This window comes from Geospiza fortis, unplaced genomic scaffold (genome assembly GCF_000277835.1).
Source record: "Geospiza fortis unplaced genomic scaffold, GeoFor_1.0 scaffold49, whole genome shotgun sequence".
In the NCBI taxonomy this organism is placed as follows: Eukaryota; Metazoa; Chordata; class Aves; order Passeriformes; family Thraupidae; genus Geospiza; species Geospiza fortis.
In genome coordinates, this window is record NW_005054378.1 from 743,381 (window position 1) to 759,021 (window position 15,641).

Genomic DNA, 15,641 nt, shown 5'->3' on the forward strand with positions numbered 1-15,641 from the left:
AACCTTCATAATATTCCAGGAAAAGAAAAAATCTAATATTAATTTTAAGGGTATAAACTAGGTGACCTGATAAACTTAGTTAAACTTTCATAAGTGCCAGAAAAATTATGAAAATTTTGATATGAGATAATATGGCAAAGAATTTAAAGATACACAATTAGTACCAATCATCATGGTTTCATAGAACATAACATCTATCAAATGAAACTGATTGCATGAAATTACAAGTTCGGTGAATAAAGTAAGTTATCATAAAGTGTATTTAAACTTTGCTAGAGTATTTCAGGCAGCATTTCTTAACAGAAAATGAAATCTCACAGAAATGAGACCACCAAAGAATCTGTCAGTTGTGACAAACAAAATTGCAGAGATTCTAGGAGGCTCCTTCAGCGGTGTGCTGAAATCTCTGTGCTATTCAATTTCTCTGGCATTACTTGGAAGACATTTGAAGTAATTACTGGTAAAATTGGCCAATCATACAAAAGTGGTGAAATAATGACAGAAGTAAGTGACCTGGGTCACTGCGTAGGCTGGACGCAGTTAAAGGGTGTTCATTTTAATCCAATCAAATGCAAAATTAAGTATCTCCAGGAAAAAGCAAGTGGGTCACTCATAAAAAGAGGAAATCCTCATTAGAAAACAGCGCTTCTTAAGAAGAAGATGGGTGTCATAGTAACAGCCAAATATATGAGCTCTCAGGACTGTGTTAAAATTCTCAAAGTCCCAAGACTTAGTGCAGTTTTGGGATGAAGTTGCCTTTGCTGAATATCCTCTAGAAATAGCAAGGCAGTGTTACCTCTGAGTATAGCTCAGGAAAGATCCTTACTGGAATTCTGCACTTAGTTCTAGTGATTGCTCTAGAAAACAAATAAATACTTATTCGGAAGTAGAAGAGTGACTATAGATCTGAAAGAGTATTGAGTGGCCACAGTTTATTGAAGAGAAAGTTAAACTTACTTCTGGCCATAGCCTATAAATAATACCTACTAAAACATGGGGTTATTTTAGAATAGGGGATAAAATAAAAGCTTGCTGATTCTTCTGTGCCCTCTGGAAGCAGGAATTTGTCAAATTTAAAATGGAAATAAGACACCAAGTCTGCATATTTGAAACGGTGAAGGTAATTAACTATTTTGGAAAACATCTTGTTTAGCAATAGGGGTGGAGCACCTATCACATGAAACCTTGATTAAGAGATTTTCTAAAAGGGATGCTATGACTCAAGCAGAAGGTTTTAACCTGTCACATGAGCTGAGGCACCTGGCATATGTTATTTCAGACTTCAGTCCAAAGGATCAGAACAGTCTCTTCTGATACTGCATATCTGTCCGTCTATTGTTCATTCTGCAGTTCAGATATTTAGAGAATCAGTTCTTGCTTACTAATCTGGGATGGATTGAGGTAACAGTCATGATACAGGTGACAATTGATGTTAATGCCTTATAATAAATGGCTCCAAAGTGTGGGCTGCAGACCACTGAGAGGGCTGACTGGTACTCGTTCTTCATCTTGCTTCCAGCTGAGAGAGACTGAACAGATGGGAAGGGGAGATTAAATGAAGAGTGAAAGTAGATGGCATGATTAACTTTCTCTAAAGGTCAGAACACCCAGTGCAGAAGGTAGCTTGAAATACACAAGTATCTTCCTGATGCCTTCCTGTCCTCCTGTGCATGAGACCGCCTCTCCACATTGCAGCAGTGGGAGCTGGAGTGTGCAGAGAAGTTGGTCCCTCTTTTTGTGCATTGCCTGTTGGAAGATCTCCAGATGGAGAAATATCCAGGCAGAAGAAGCAGTGTCTCCTCTGTAGATGCTGACCCTGAATATGGTCATTAAGACCAAGAAGGACCACTCTAGCTACAAGTCTTCTTTCATAATCTGTATGATGTTTGATTCTTTTTCATAGGAAAATTCTTGTCATGACTTGTGTTGAAAGCACAAGGGTAAGACTCCAGATTAGACTAGGATTTTGACAATTTTAACAGCTGCATAGTCAGATCTGATCTGAGGGCTCAAACTCAAAGAAGGGAAATTTAGATTATATGTATGAAAGAAATTTACTGTGAGAGGGATGAGACTCTGGCGCATATTGCCCAGAGAAGCTGTGGATGCCACAATCCTTCCTCAAGGCCAGGCTGGATGGGGCTGGGAGCAATCTGGTCTAGTGGAAAGTGTCCCTGCCCATGGCAGGGGACTGGAATGAGATGATCTTTAAGGTCCTTTCCAATCCAAATAATTCTATGATTCTGTGATCCATGGTTTTGGCTCACATATACATCTGGGCACATAATCAGGACTTTTTCTAAAAAGATAAAAGGGAGTAAAAAAATCATATAGAAAACCACAACAGATTTCTCATCATAACAGTGGAGTAAAGATTAAAACTTCTCTTTTTCCTGTAAACAGAGGTTTTCTAAAGGATGAGCAATTACTTGTCCGACGCTATGGACTGTGCTTCTACCCATTCTTATAAGAAGAATTGATTAATTGTCGGAAGAAGAGAAGGATTGAGGTTTCAGCCATTTTTGGAGAGCACATGAAACAGACACTGGACCAGTATACATACATGTCTGCTGTGGACAAAAAGGACTGTGGTTCTTCTATAAAAAACATGATGTTCCAGCCCAGGTGATGATGATTATCTTCCTCACAAGGCACAAACAGCCAGTGATGAATCACGTGTTGATGACTAAATAGTATTTGTCCTCTTTCTGAATGATGTGTAGGACTAGAGCTATTTCCTAAATGCTCTCAGAAATGGATGGAATTCTTCTTGACTTGTTTTCTGAGCCTTCCTTGAAAACATCTGATGTCATCATGTGCCAGAATAAGGTTTGTGGGGGAAATCACATGGTTGAAAAAAGCAGGTGAACCTTTGAGGCTACATGCTCTTCTCCAATGTGAAACTGGAAATAAAGGATGAGTATAAAGTAGGTTTTGTACAGACTCTAAGTAGATGCTGATGCTCAGTTATGGATGCATTGAGATTGTTTTGAATCAAAATGAAGGCTATTTTTACATTTGTTTTGTTGAAGGTTGCAATATAAACCAAATGAAAATAATTATTGAACCTCCCACCAGCTATGTCACAATCTGTTTTTCATCTAAATCTAATTTCTTTGCTCCCAGATTCTCTCTTGGATCCTGCTTAATTTGTGACTTTTTGATAAAAAAGCCATGTATGAACAAGGCAACTGCTAAAATCACCAGTCATCCTTCTTGATCTATAAGAGACAAGTACCATAAAAAGTGACCTTGTTCTTGAAAATATTTTGTAGTAGGTAAGTAATAACATTCCTCCCTGGACTAATCAAGAAAATTAATCAAAAAACCAAAACACCCAAACAAACCAGGAAATCCTGTCAGGAAGGTGATCTGTGAGCTGTACTAGTCACTATTTTTTAGCAGTTCTCTCATGTCCCAGGGAACCTCTGAAATAAATCCCTTGGTGCAGCAATGCACAGAACCTTCCCATCCTGCTCGTGCTGACCATTACTCAGATGGACAACACCCCACCCCTTCCCTGCTGGATGCTGGACACCTGATACCTCATTATGGGCAGTTTGGGACAGCCCAACAGAGGCAGAAAGGTCTGAAGCTTCTCTTGTGCAGCAGTCTGGAAGCTTTTGTTCAGAAGCCAGACGTGGTGATGAACAGTTTTTGGCCATGATTTTTGAAGGAATATTTTACTTTCTATGGAGGCGACTGTGTGAAAAACAGCTAACCAAACTAGAAATGAACTCAACAGGAAAACAAACCTCCTCATATGCAGTGAGTCATTGGGAAAGGAAAGGAAAAGAGAAAATTTCTCAATATCTAGACCAGGAGGTTGTGAACTGGCACTGACCTATGCTGGGTAGAAAGAGTAGAAAATAAAAAATGGTACACGTTTTAACTGGAAGATAACATCTCCAGATTCAACCAGCTATTACATTTGTGGTACTTTCACTGTCATTGTAAAACCTCCACGTTTTCAACCACCCCCAAAGGGCAAGAAAATGATTGTCTGGCTTATTTTCTCAAAAACAATGGGAAAGAAAAACTGTCTTATTACAGCAGAGAGGCTGATAAATTCCTGTGGATCTGCCAGCAGAATGTTCACCGTTAGTTGCCTTCAAAGGCCTGAATTTTGGAGATCTCAATGAAGAACAGCCTGCGGCTCCTCAGAATAGATGCATTCAGTCTATGGGACCTGAATCATAACACAGATTTACTAAATCCTGATCTAGTACTGGCTCTGGGGCCTCTGCCCAGTGACCTATCTGAGCTGTTGATCCACCCTTGGGTAGAACATTGCAAAATAGGATTGTGTTTTAATTACTGAACTAAGAGGAATAGAAATTTATTTTGAAAACATGGTTTTGAATATGCCTCTGAACAGAAAAATTAAAGACCTGAGAACAACATGATATGTTAGTGGTTTGTAGAGGGATCTTAAATTGAATGGATGGGGTAAAAATATGAGTCACCCCTAAAAAAAGTGTCTTTTGCATCAAATTCAAAAACCAGTAGCAAAAATTCTCTCATTAGAATTAAAAAAAAAAATCTAGCAAAACAATAATCCTTCTGAAGCCCATTTAGCCATGTCAGAAGATGCACAAAGACCTGGCTAAAAGTTTTATGATTTATAAAGACCCTTCTAGAGAAGGATTTAAAGAGTCTGTAGAGACCTATCTTTAGGAGAATAATTTAATTTCACCTCTAAATGGTCAGAACACAATCAGATTTTTTAGGTCATGCTGTCCAAAAGGAAGAAAATCTGTTTCCTGTCAGAGTTCGTGGAGCATCTGGATGATGCTCTCAACCACAGGAATTAGTTTTTGGTAGTTCTGACAGGAGCAAGGGGTTGGGGTTGATTTTTATGAGCCCCTTCCAACTTGAGATATGATTCACAGAGGTGCCTGGTGGGAGAATGAGAGACAGGGGACATAAATTGGAACAGCAGAGATTCAGACTGAACACAAGGAAAACTCTTCACCTTAAAGGCCAGCAAACATTGGAGCCCGTGGTTAAAATTCAAATGATTGTTCAGCAATTTTCATTGTTTTCAATAACAATTGTGTCTGCAAGTTTTTATATTTGTTATTGAACAAATATATGGGTAGTGCATGCATAATGTAAATAACTGTGCATATCTTATATAATATATATATATCATGTAAATACTTATATATGTGTGATATGACAGATCCATGCTGGGGAGAGCAGAGCTGATGCTGAATTGTTTTTGGGGATTTGATACAGATGAAACCAAAAATTTCATCATTAAGAATGATACACCTGTTTTTATGGGGATCTGCAAGTTGTTACGCTGATGACAGCTTTTGAATATGTCAATATATACTATTTGAAGATGCTAATCTTATCTGGGGAGTTTTTGATTTAGAGTTACTTACTTAAAAAGGGAAGATATCACATGCAACCATAAACTGAAACAACGATAAGGTTGCAAAATTAAGTACTCAATTTAGAAATGCAAGAAATTATGTTACCTATAAAATTTTAATTCTGTATTGCTTTGTATATGCATAAAGACATTGCTTCTAACCACACATTTCTGTATTTTTCTCTTTCATGGCATCCTTGTTTTAATTACTGTCGAGAATGAATAAAATAACAGGGCAAGGAAAATGGCAATGTATCAGACTTGTTATTGTAAGTGTTGGAATTTAGACAGTAAATAAGGCAGGGAAAGGATGGGTTTGTAGTTGTACAAACAGATGTTGCCTTGGAAAACTGGAATTTGTCCCTATTTCTGCCATGACATCCCAGTTATGCTAATTATATCATATCTCACAGAATTCCTTTAGTAAGACCTCTAGGCTGTTTTTTTACTATTAAATAAAATAGAGCAGGTTCTGAGTGCCAGTTGTACACCATGGCTTGAATCTATGTCATTAAACTCTGCTCTCTCTCAAAAGTGGGTGCTCCTATCCCTTGCCATTGCTGAGTGCTGCCTAAGCAAGGTCCAGCTGTGGCTTAATTGTCACGGCCAAAATTGAGATAATGGCACACAAATGTTGAAAATACATGTAACATTGTGTCAGAGTGCACTTGCAGATGTATGAAGCCTCTTTAGTTTTCAGTGAGGACGAAGGTTTACTGGGTTTTCCTCTTCTTTTGGTGCATGGCCTGAGATTTCACTGGCAGAAAGGTTGCTGCCGATACCTGCATCTGAAGCAGACAAAAACACAGCATGCTCTGCATTATGCTAAATTCTTAGACAAAGCAGGTAAACAGACTGATCAGGCTTGTGGCAACTCAGACTAGGAATCCAAGATAAAGAAACAGTTTTGGCTACTTCTCTGCCTCATCATCCCCTTGGTGAAATGAGGATACCAGGAGCACCAGCAAAATGCCATTACTTAGCTCTGTGAACCTCTCAAATGCTCTGCTGGGAAGGGTCTTAGGAAAACAGATGAAGAAATAAAAATAAATTCATATTCATGGCAGAGTTTGAGTATCATATAAAAGGAAGGCTTGGGGCCAAGCTTGAAGGTGTGAGGATCTATTGAACAGCTGCTTAGTAACCAACCAGGCAACAGACTTCAAGATGGTGAAGAGCAGACCTGTGCAGTGGATGGGGTAGAATGGGTGGATATAAGGAAGCTAAAGGATGGCTCATGGACTGATAGAGACTCATCCACTCTACAGCTTGAATTTCCCTTGCATCAGAAATCTTGGGACAGCAAAAAATAAACCCAGATGCCATGTGTTGACAAAATGCTCTAGCGGGTCTGCAGTCCCACAAGAGTAGGATGTGTAAAGTCTGCACTCTGCAAATCCATCACTTTGAGCTCAGAAATGGGCCTGCCCTTTGGAGGGGTCAGTATTCTGACCTCCAAACAGAAACTTCTGACTGGAATCAAAGTGCAACTAAAACTCCTCTTCTGGTGTTAACTCAGCTCTGGTTATTTCTATTAGTCAAATAGTGACCATTTCCCTTTTGAAAGTCGATAAAGGAGGAGCCACAATGAGTGGCTCCATCTAATTACCCCAGGAGAAAGAGCATTTAAAATGATGGTGTAAGTGTGCATGTGAGTAGGTATGTACACACATACCCATAACTTAAAAAAAAAGTAAATTCTGGGTAGACTTTATCACTTGTGGGGGGAGATGGATAGAACAGTGATAGACACATGGACACTCAGATAAATAGAAGATAGATTCTGCTACCATATTCTTGTCTAATAAATTGTTGAGCTACAAAAGAAAGCAGAAGTCCCTCTGTACAACATATAGGTTTTCTGTAATGTAAGTTATTGGGAAAAGACAGAGCTGTCCCTTTAACTGGAGAGCTGCAAACAGCTGTTCCTTATGCATACATGCTTGCTTGGTCTGAAAGTTTTGGTAAGTCAGTGCATAACTGACAGTTAGATTTATCTCCCCAATAAGCAATCAACATTATAATAAAGGAAAAATGCTTTCAGTGCACCTTTGAGAGTGCATCAGAAATTAATCTAAACATCAAATTAATTATAGTTTGTAAATGAATAGTGGCTCACAGCCCTAATACTTCTCCCGCTCCTCCTCCTCCCCCTGAAGCCTCCCCCAGCCAACTGCAATGGCTGGAGGTGCTGTACAGCGAGTTTGATGAACAGCTCCTTCTCTTTCTTACTCACACAAGTCTTTACCTATCAGTCTCAGAGCCTGGCTGCTTTGGAATAAGCGAACAGATATTGAACTTCTATGTCTCTTTCCCCTTCTCTCTGAGAGCTCAAAACATCCCTCTGGGGGTGTCCTCCTCCCCTTGGATTAGTTTCCAGCTAAGCTGGACACACCTTATGAGTCCCTCCTTGGCTCTCTGGCTGTCCCAGGTCCTTTAGAGTGGAGAGGACCACAACAAACCAGGGCTGATCTGAACTGAAACATACCAGGGGTCAGACATGCTTAATGTGCCTGGAAAATAATTTCTGCTTTGTCTCAGCTGTGGCACTCAAGCGAGTGGCTTTTCCCGTTGCTCTTTGAGCTGTGATCTGTAGGCTGTAGCCATATGGGAATCACAAACAGATTTTCCAGAAAATCTGAAACAAAATGTATTGTCACCAGATCATGTGAAATAAAGGACAGAGCCCAATTCTAAGGGCTACAAGGAGAAAGGATCAGGTAGAGACTTCCTTAGGAAATTTGAAATCAGGTTAATATTAAAAAGAAAAAATAAATCAAACTTAATCATAGTACTGATAACAGCAACAAACAGAGTTACACACCTCAAGTCCTTCCTAATAATGCATTTATTTGGTGGGAATTTCCTTTTTACCAGAAGAAGACTCAGAAAAGAAACCCCAAAAAACCTTTTATCTGATAAATAACTCTCCTCATCCATGAATCCTAAAGACCTGTGCAAAGGAGTCAGGGTACTTTTCCAAGAAGGGGAGCCCAGTCCTAACAGCTAGGTTGACCTGAGATCACCCACACAGGCTACGAACATGCAACAAGAATTTCTTCCCTTTACAACACCTAACTTCTGCACCTGCTCATTTCCTGGATGAACCCAAGGAGAGTTACTACCTTTTTTTAATTTTTTTTTTTATTATTAAATGAGAAACTGCCATATGCAGTGCATATTGGAGGCACATTGTCAGCAGGTGCTGAACACTATTTTCCTAATGTACCTCAGGGTCCCTTGTTCCACTCCTATGTCTTGTGGAGTGCTGCCAATGCACTTTAGACCTAATGTGCAATGCCCCTTGTCCCAGGGCCCTGAACAGCTTTGCCAGTGTCCTATTCTCTTGACACATCTTCCTTCTTTCTATTTCAGCTTCCAGACTGAAACTCTGTAGATCATCACGACCTGCCTGCTGCCTTGCATCTCCCACTCCACCTTTTTTGCCACCACACTGCAGCATTTAACTGCCACAGCATGTTTTTAATAACAGGATACAAGCTCTGCCCATCCCTCAGCCCTTCTCCCGAGCTTCACCCCCTCCTGTGTTCAGTTCTCATTCCTCACTGCTTTTCTCACTTTTAATCTCTCTCCTTTGTCTCCCCAGTTTCTTTTCATAAGGTAGGAGGAGTTTAGTAGGGAATAGAATTATTTAACAGCAAACTTAATTAACTATTATGACCCTCATCAAGTGATGTTATTTTCTCTATTTTGGCATCTTCATATAAGACTGGATGTTTTTCCAAATGAGGTGGCCCATTAGCAACTTTCAAATGCACTCCCTGCAGGAATCTGGAATGAGACAATCAATGTTCATGTTGTACTAGGAGTCAAACAAGATATTTCCTTTAGGATATATAAACCTATGGCACTAAGAAGCCTTTGCAGTTTGTAAGCTGGAATGCTCCTTGTTTTGTTTAATGTGGGACATTTCAAAAAGGGTTGGGACATTTTGCTGATGTGAAAGTGCATCTGGAATGTGCAGAAAAGGAGAAAAACACATGCCACTTGTGTTTGCTTACACCTGTGGCGTCAGAGCACGTCAAGCTGAGTGGAGGGGAACCACAGCATCTCTCTGGGAATAAGACAGGTTGTTCACAGCCTTCTGAAGTCACTGTCCCATGGGGAGAAACTGAAACTGCTACAGCAATGGGTATGAAGAACAGGCACATGCCAAGGAGACATGTAGGGGACAAAGCAGGGACATGGAGCAGAATTGGCCTGACAGCGTCTGCTGCTCAATGGTGCGCAAAAAGTTGGCAGATCCAGGTGCTTATTGCTCTCAGAAAGAGGTGACTGGAACAAACCAAGTGTTCCAGTGAAGCAATTCCTCCAGCTTTAATTTATCTACATCTTATTTGACACTTTGGAATAACCATTTGACCTCTGCTTCTCCATCCATATTCTCTTTTTTCTAATTTCTGACATGTCTTCCTAATTATTACTGCCCAAACCTGTCTTGCTTGCTCTCTTCTCTGTAAAGACATTTTTCTAGAATGTGTCTGTCTCTGTATTTCACTAACTTTATGTCTTCAAGTGCTTTCTTCAGATGTGTTTTATGAGACAGCAGCGAGTGTTGCTGGGCTGTGTTGCAGCGTCACCCTATGACAGAGGCAGAGTTAGCCATGTGTGGGCAGGCTGAAAACTTGCCCTTCTCACATTGCCTACTTGCCTTAGCAGCCTCAACAGCGTTGTTTTACTGGAGCTCTCTTTTAGCCTTCTACACAAACTGTTCACATTTAAACTATCTACATAACTGAGAGAGGAATTATCACCAGAACCACTGAGACCAGCACGAAGATGTAATCCACGTCCTCTGACATCCAGCACACCCACGCACAGAAAAACTGGCACACGTGTAGTGGGAACGTGAGAGACCCAGTGTGAATGCTGCCTTGTGCAGACACAGACTCCGGGCTCCTGCAGATGTTGACATTCAGGCTGCAGCACACTTCCCCTCCGTGCAAGCCTTCCTAGACCAGCCCACTCTGAGAATGGGAGTCACCGTCTTCAAGGAGTGTCCAACTAAGTGTAATTTTGCTCTGAGTGAGACGAGTCCTGCTGTGTCCCTGCCATTTCAGTGGGAATTGACAGCACAGCCCAGTTGGAGAAACATGCTGGCTGCAAAAGGAGTGTGTGGGCAGGGTCAGCTGGGCATTGAGTGGAGAACCAGTGAGAGAGGAAAGAGAAGGGCAGAACGGTGAAGAGCTGTGAAGGTGAAATCACTAAGTCTGAATACAAGAATGGGGACAGGACAGTGCCTGAGGAGAAACCCAAGGGGATGCAGATATGGTCAATGATGGAGGCTTAGCTCATGGGGATACACAGGGTGTTGGTGAATGGGAAGGACAAGGATGGTTCTGCATTTGGCCATCTTACAGCTGCATCAAGACAGGGACAGGAGAAAAGAAGAAGCCAGAGGTTTGAAAAATTGCAAGAGAAAATGAAGGATTTGGGTCTAGCCTGGATGTGTGCAGCAGAAGAAAAGTCATAGGCAAAGAAGCCTCTCAGACTAAATGACTTTTTTCAGTGAGAAGTCAAGGGTGTTCCTTAGGCAGCCTTATATGGCAGAGCAGGCAGTCCCACTAGGGAAAACAACAGACATACTCTGAGCACTTTCACATTTTATATCTGGTATTGGTGTTTACTGTAGCTGGCATTCCTCACTACTCCTTGTCAGCCAGGAGGCAGTGGCCTCTAAACTGAGAATGTCAAAGACTTGCTGACCACACTACAGCTTCTTTAGCATGAGCAGGTGCTAGTGGCTCTCTGCAGGCTCATGGACTCCAGAAACCAGGAGAAAGGTTTGTTTCTGATCTCATTTTCTTCCTAACACTCCTGTAGCTGCTCCAACACTATCCTGCCAGTAGTGGCAAAAAGAGATAAATTTATGTTCAAAATGCAGGCAAGAATTCAGACGCAAATAATAAGGGAAAAAAATCATAGAATGGTTTGGGTTGGAAGGCATCTTTGAGTTCATCAATTTCCAGCTACCCTTGCCCTGTTCAGGGACACCTTCTACCAGGCCAGGTTGGTCCCAGCTTCACCCAACCTGGCCTTGGACACTTCCAAGGATGGGAAATCCACATCTTCTCTGGCCAGCCTGTCCCAGGGCCTCTCCATGCTCACAGCCAAGAATTTGCTCTTAATAGCTAAGCTGTATCTCCCCTCTTTCATTTTAAAGCCATTCCCCCTTGTCCTATCTGTACACAGTTTTGTAATAAGTCCATCTGAGCTCTCTTGCAGCCACTTTAAATACTGAAGGTGCTGTCAGGTTTCCCTGGGGCTTTCTCCAGGCTGAACAACCCCAATTCTCTCAGCCCATCTTTGTAGCAATGGTGACCCAACACCCTGATCATCCTTGTGGACCTCCACAATTCTATTTTGACATGCTGCTCTACTGACTTGTTCAGTTTGTGCCAGCTGTTTACAAGTTGTTCAACAGTGAGACAAAGGCATCAAATAAAGATTTTTCTGTTCCTGTGGAAAAAAACATGGTGACATTTTTCACCATAGAATTTTTAAAGTTTGTCTAAAGCAGGACTACTTGACAATTTCTCGACAACCTGGGGCTAAACTCTGTTACAGCAATTTATTTGGGATCTGCTTAGCAGATATATTTTAAAAGGTCATATAATAGTGGAATATCTTTCTGGGGCCAGACAGAATTGTCCCCCCAGGCTAGCAGTTGGAGAGCTCTAGCCGCACTAAAAAAAGTGAAATAGAATGCAAATGCCGTGTTCTTACATGTTGAGTTTTGGGAAATGTTTTAGCAGCAGAGAAGGAATTTTCTTACTTTCAAAGTTAATAAAATCTCTTATTTTCCTTTAGGAAAAAGTAATTTATTTTTTTATTTAAATTTATTTCCTCAACAAAAATGCCAGCTTCAGTAGACTTAGCAAAACAATTGAAAAGCCTGATTTCCTCTTATAACTTTTACATTTTTACATTGCTTTAAATCTGAAGGTCAGGAGGGTGGGAAGTTTTGAAAAGGAACGTAACCTACCTGTGATAGTTAGCTACCTGTGCCTCTGTTATTTCTGGAGGTGGTGGATGTGGAAGCATAGTCAACATGTTTGTCTGAGACCAGCAGTCACAGCAGGCACTCAGCTCTATGGAAAACTAGGAGAAATCCAGAGATTTGACACCTGGGATCCCAAACTGACTGCACCTGGGTATTTGTGTCTCAGAAGCAGATATAAGGTGACCAAGATTCACCAGCAATCTTTAATTCCTTCTTTTGCTTGTCTGTGTGCTTGAGTCAACACTTCCAAAGGAACACCTCCCTGTTTCAGCCTTCAATATGCCACAGTTAGCTTTGGAGTTCACTTCACCCAACAAGCTGATGTTTGGTTTCTCTAAGTAAAACTCAAGAAAAGTTTCTAAGACCCCTCAGCTCCTGCTCAGCTTTCAGCCTTGATCTCACAGCACCTCTGAAACAGCCCCAAATCCCTGCCCACAAATGGGGTGTGTGTCATGTCCTCGTGGGGCCTTGTAGCCATCAGCCTTTGAACTGAGTGAGGATAAGGCTCACAGCTGTCCAGAAGGCATCTCCATTTACTGTTCAATATGCGGAGAACCAGGCCCAGAATTCCTCTAAACATAGATGAGAATTTCACTGCCAAAGATCCATTTCTAATCTGTGGATCTCCTTGGAGCATCAGTTTCAGAGTCACCTAGAGCTGCGCTGGTCTGCTCAACTTTTTGTGAGATTTATATATAAATATCTATGTATAATTTGTATATAAAAAGCAGATGGGGTCTAGATTCATTGGGGCTAATCCATAGTTTTGAGTTCTAATCTGAATTTGCCAGCTCCCTCTGCACGCCAGACTCTTTGTCCTTCACTCCTCTAGTGCTGGAGAGTGCAGCAACCCAGAGACTCCTGGCGACTGGGAGGGCTGTGTCCCTCTCATCAGGGGTCAGGGATCCTTCAAACAAAAGGGAAATAGCCTGTTCAGACCCTCTGTGGATGGGCAGGAGAAACTGTGCATAGAGAAAGAGCACAAAACTCTTGAAGTGCTCTCTGACATGCACCGTGGGTAGCAAGGGACAAGGTAAGAGATTTGAGAGGTGAGCTGTTCAGGAGGGGAAAGGGGAAGGCAGCATGGAAAGAAAGCACAGTGTGGAGATTGAGAGTGGTTTTAAAATCAAATGAAAACTCCAATGAGTCTTAACTCTGGAAGTTTGCCTGGGAGACAGAATCCAGATTAGCTGCAAGTAACGGGAAAAGAAAAGCAATAGTTTGTTCTGTTGCACTTCCCAGGGAGGGTATGCAAGAGGTGCAGGATGGCAGAGAATCAAAAAATACAGACCCCAGTGGTGGGCACATGGTTGTGAGAGATCCCCTGTCTACCAGGTGTGATGGGATCAAATGTGGCAGGGGCCCCCTGCTGCCACACTGCCAAAAGGGACCCCTTCCCTTAAGAGCCCCAGCTTTGCAAGGGGTGGTATCCTAGTGAGATGTATACATCACTCCATGGCTGCTGGCTGGCTGGGCCCTCCCACTGTGGGTGCAGCTTAGGGTGTCCCATCTTGGGGCTCACAGGCAGCTCCAGGCTCTGCTCCTTCTCTGCTCCTGCTGGCAGGGGGGAGCCAGCAGCGAGGCCAGAGCTGTGGGAGCCAGGTGCAGCTTTCAAACCCAGCCTCTTAGCACAGGCTGTCAGCTGAAGCACAGGTTTATCTTGGCTCATCTCTATCTGCTGGGGTTCTGCCTCAGGTCCACTAGGTCAGAACATGTCTGAATGTGATCTACCAAGCCATCACTCCCCAGAAGAGCAGGCTCTCAGTGGATGGTCAGCCCTTATCCCCTTGCAGTATAAAGCATCACAGCTGCAGAAAAGCTGACCCTACAGCTCTGTCTTCCCTTCAACTCCAGGGCCTGTTTGTCCTTTGCCTTAGGTACAGAAATTCCCCTTCTGCAACATGATCCCTCTGCTAATCTCACAATTTCACCTATGCCCAGCCCCCTCCATTGTGCTCCAGTTGCTTTAGTCTTTTCTGCACCCTCCCCACCCTCCCCTACAAGTGGGGTATTTTCTGACCCCACCGGTGTCTGCAGCATCTTGCTGCTGGTGAGATGCCAAACCTTGACCTCTAAGCAGCACACACAACTCTGAGCATGAGACAATCAGGAGAGAAAGAAGGAAGGGGGAAAGTATTGACAGGAGTAAATTGAGAGAAATCATAAAGCTTAAGCAGAAAGAAAGCAGTTTGAAAGGTAAAGTATTCAGAGAAAGCCCTTTCCTGGATGAATCTAATTGTTTTGTTATCTTTACCCACCAAAGCATTTACTTTGGTTTGTCGCCCGATCCACAAACACTTTCGAGGAGATGACATTACCGAAAGGCAGGAACATCTGCATCAGCTCAGCATCCCCAAACTCCTGGGGCAGATGGTAGATAAACAGGTTACAGCCCTCTGGTCCTATCAAGAGAAAAAGAAGACCCATGAATGAAGAGAAATAGGATACGAGAAAGCACACGGTGGAAATTTACTTCGGCATCTTCTCTCTCTGACTGGTGAGCGGTCATGCTAGGAAGCAGCCTGTAGACTCGCAGAGGAATGGATAATGGGGAAGACCAGGAACTCAAAAAGTCACCTAGAGGCTATGGCAACTTCAATAGCTTTCCCAGGACACCAGGATAAAATCTAGAGAGAGAGGAATGCACCAGCACATGTGGCCATGGAAAGAACAGAAGAGAGGAGTAAGAACACAGAGGATGAAAGAATATGGTTCATAGATTTTATTTGTTCCTCATAATCTTATTTAATCTGCAGAGTTTTGGATGACCCGCACTATTCCTTGGCTCTTCCCACTGTCTGCATGCAGAAGTTTCATTATCCTTCTTGAATCTGTGTGATGAAAATAACATCACACAAGTGATGATAATGAGCAGAAAGATATGCACAAACCCACAGGCTCATCTTGTTCTGCAAAATTTTACACTCATCCCCCCAGCTCAAATCAGCCTGAAGACTCCCATAGATCTGGACAGTTAGGCCATGTCCTCCATTCTAGAGCATTCTGCAGGAGAGATTTTAGGTGGATTTAAATTCAAATTACTAGACAAGATGGATTGGCTTTTTTGCCTCAATCCTGTAACATATACTCTTACCAATTTCAGAGGGTGCTCTGGAAAACATCCAGAGAGGTGCCTTTAGCTGGAATATGAAATTAAAGTAGAGACCCTCAAAAAATATTGTGTTGCAATTGTATTTTGGGGCAGAAGAAGGCAAACTTGCCTCTTGTCAAATA

General features: G+C 42.1%; 1 protein-coding gene across 1 annotated transcript in view; it reads right to left on the reverse strand.

Annotated features, from left to right (window-relative positions):
• Nucleotides 1–15,641, reverse strand: part of CELF4 (CUGBP Elav-like family member 4) — a 696,303-nt gene that overhangs the window by 31,258 nt on the left and 649,404 nt on the right. The window contains exon 13 of the mRNA XM_031060278.1: nucleotides 14,726–14,809. Coding sequence (XP_030916138.1) covers nucleotides 14,726–14,809 — 84 coding nt within the window. The remainder of the gene's footprint in view (nucleotides 1–14,725; nucleotides 14,810–15,641) is intronic.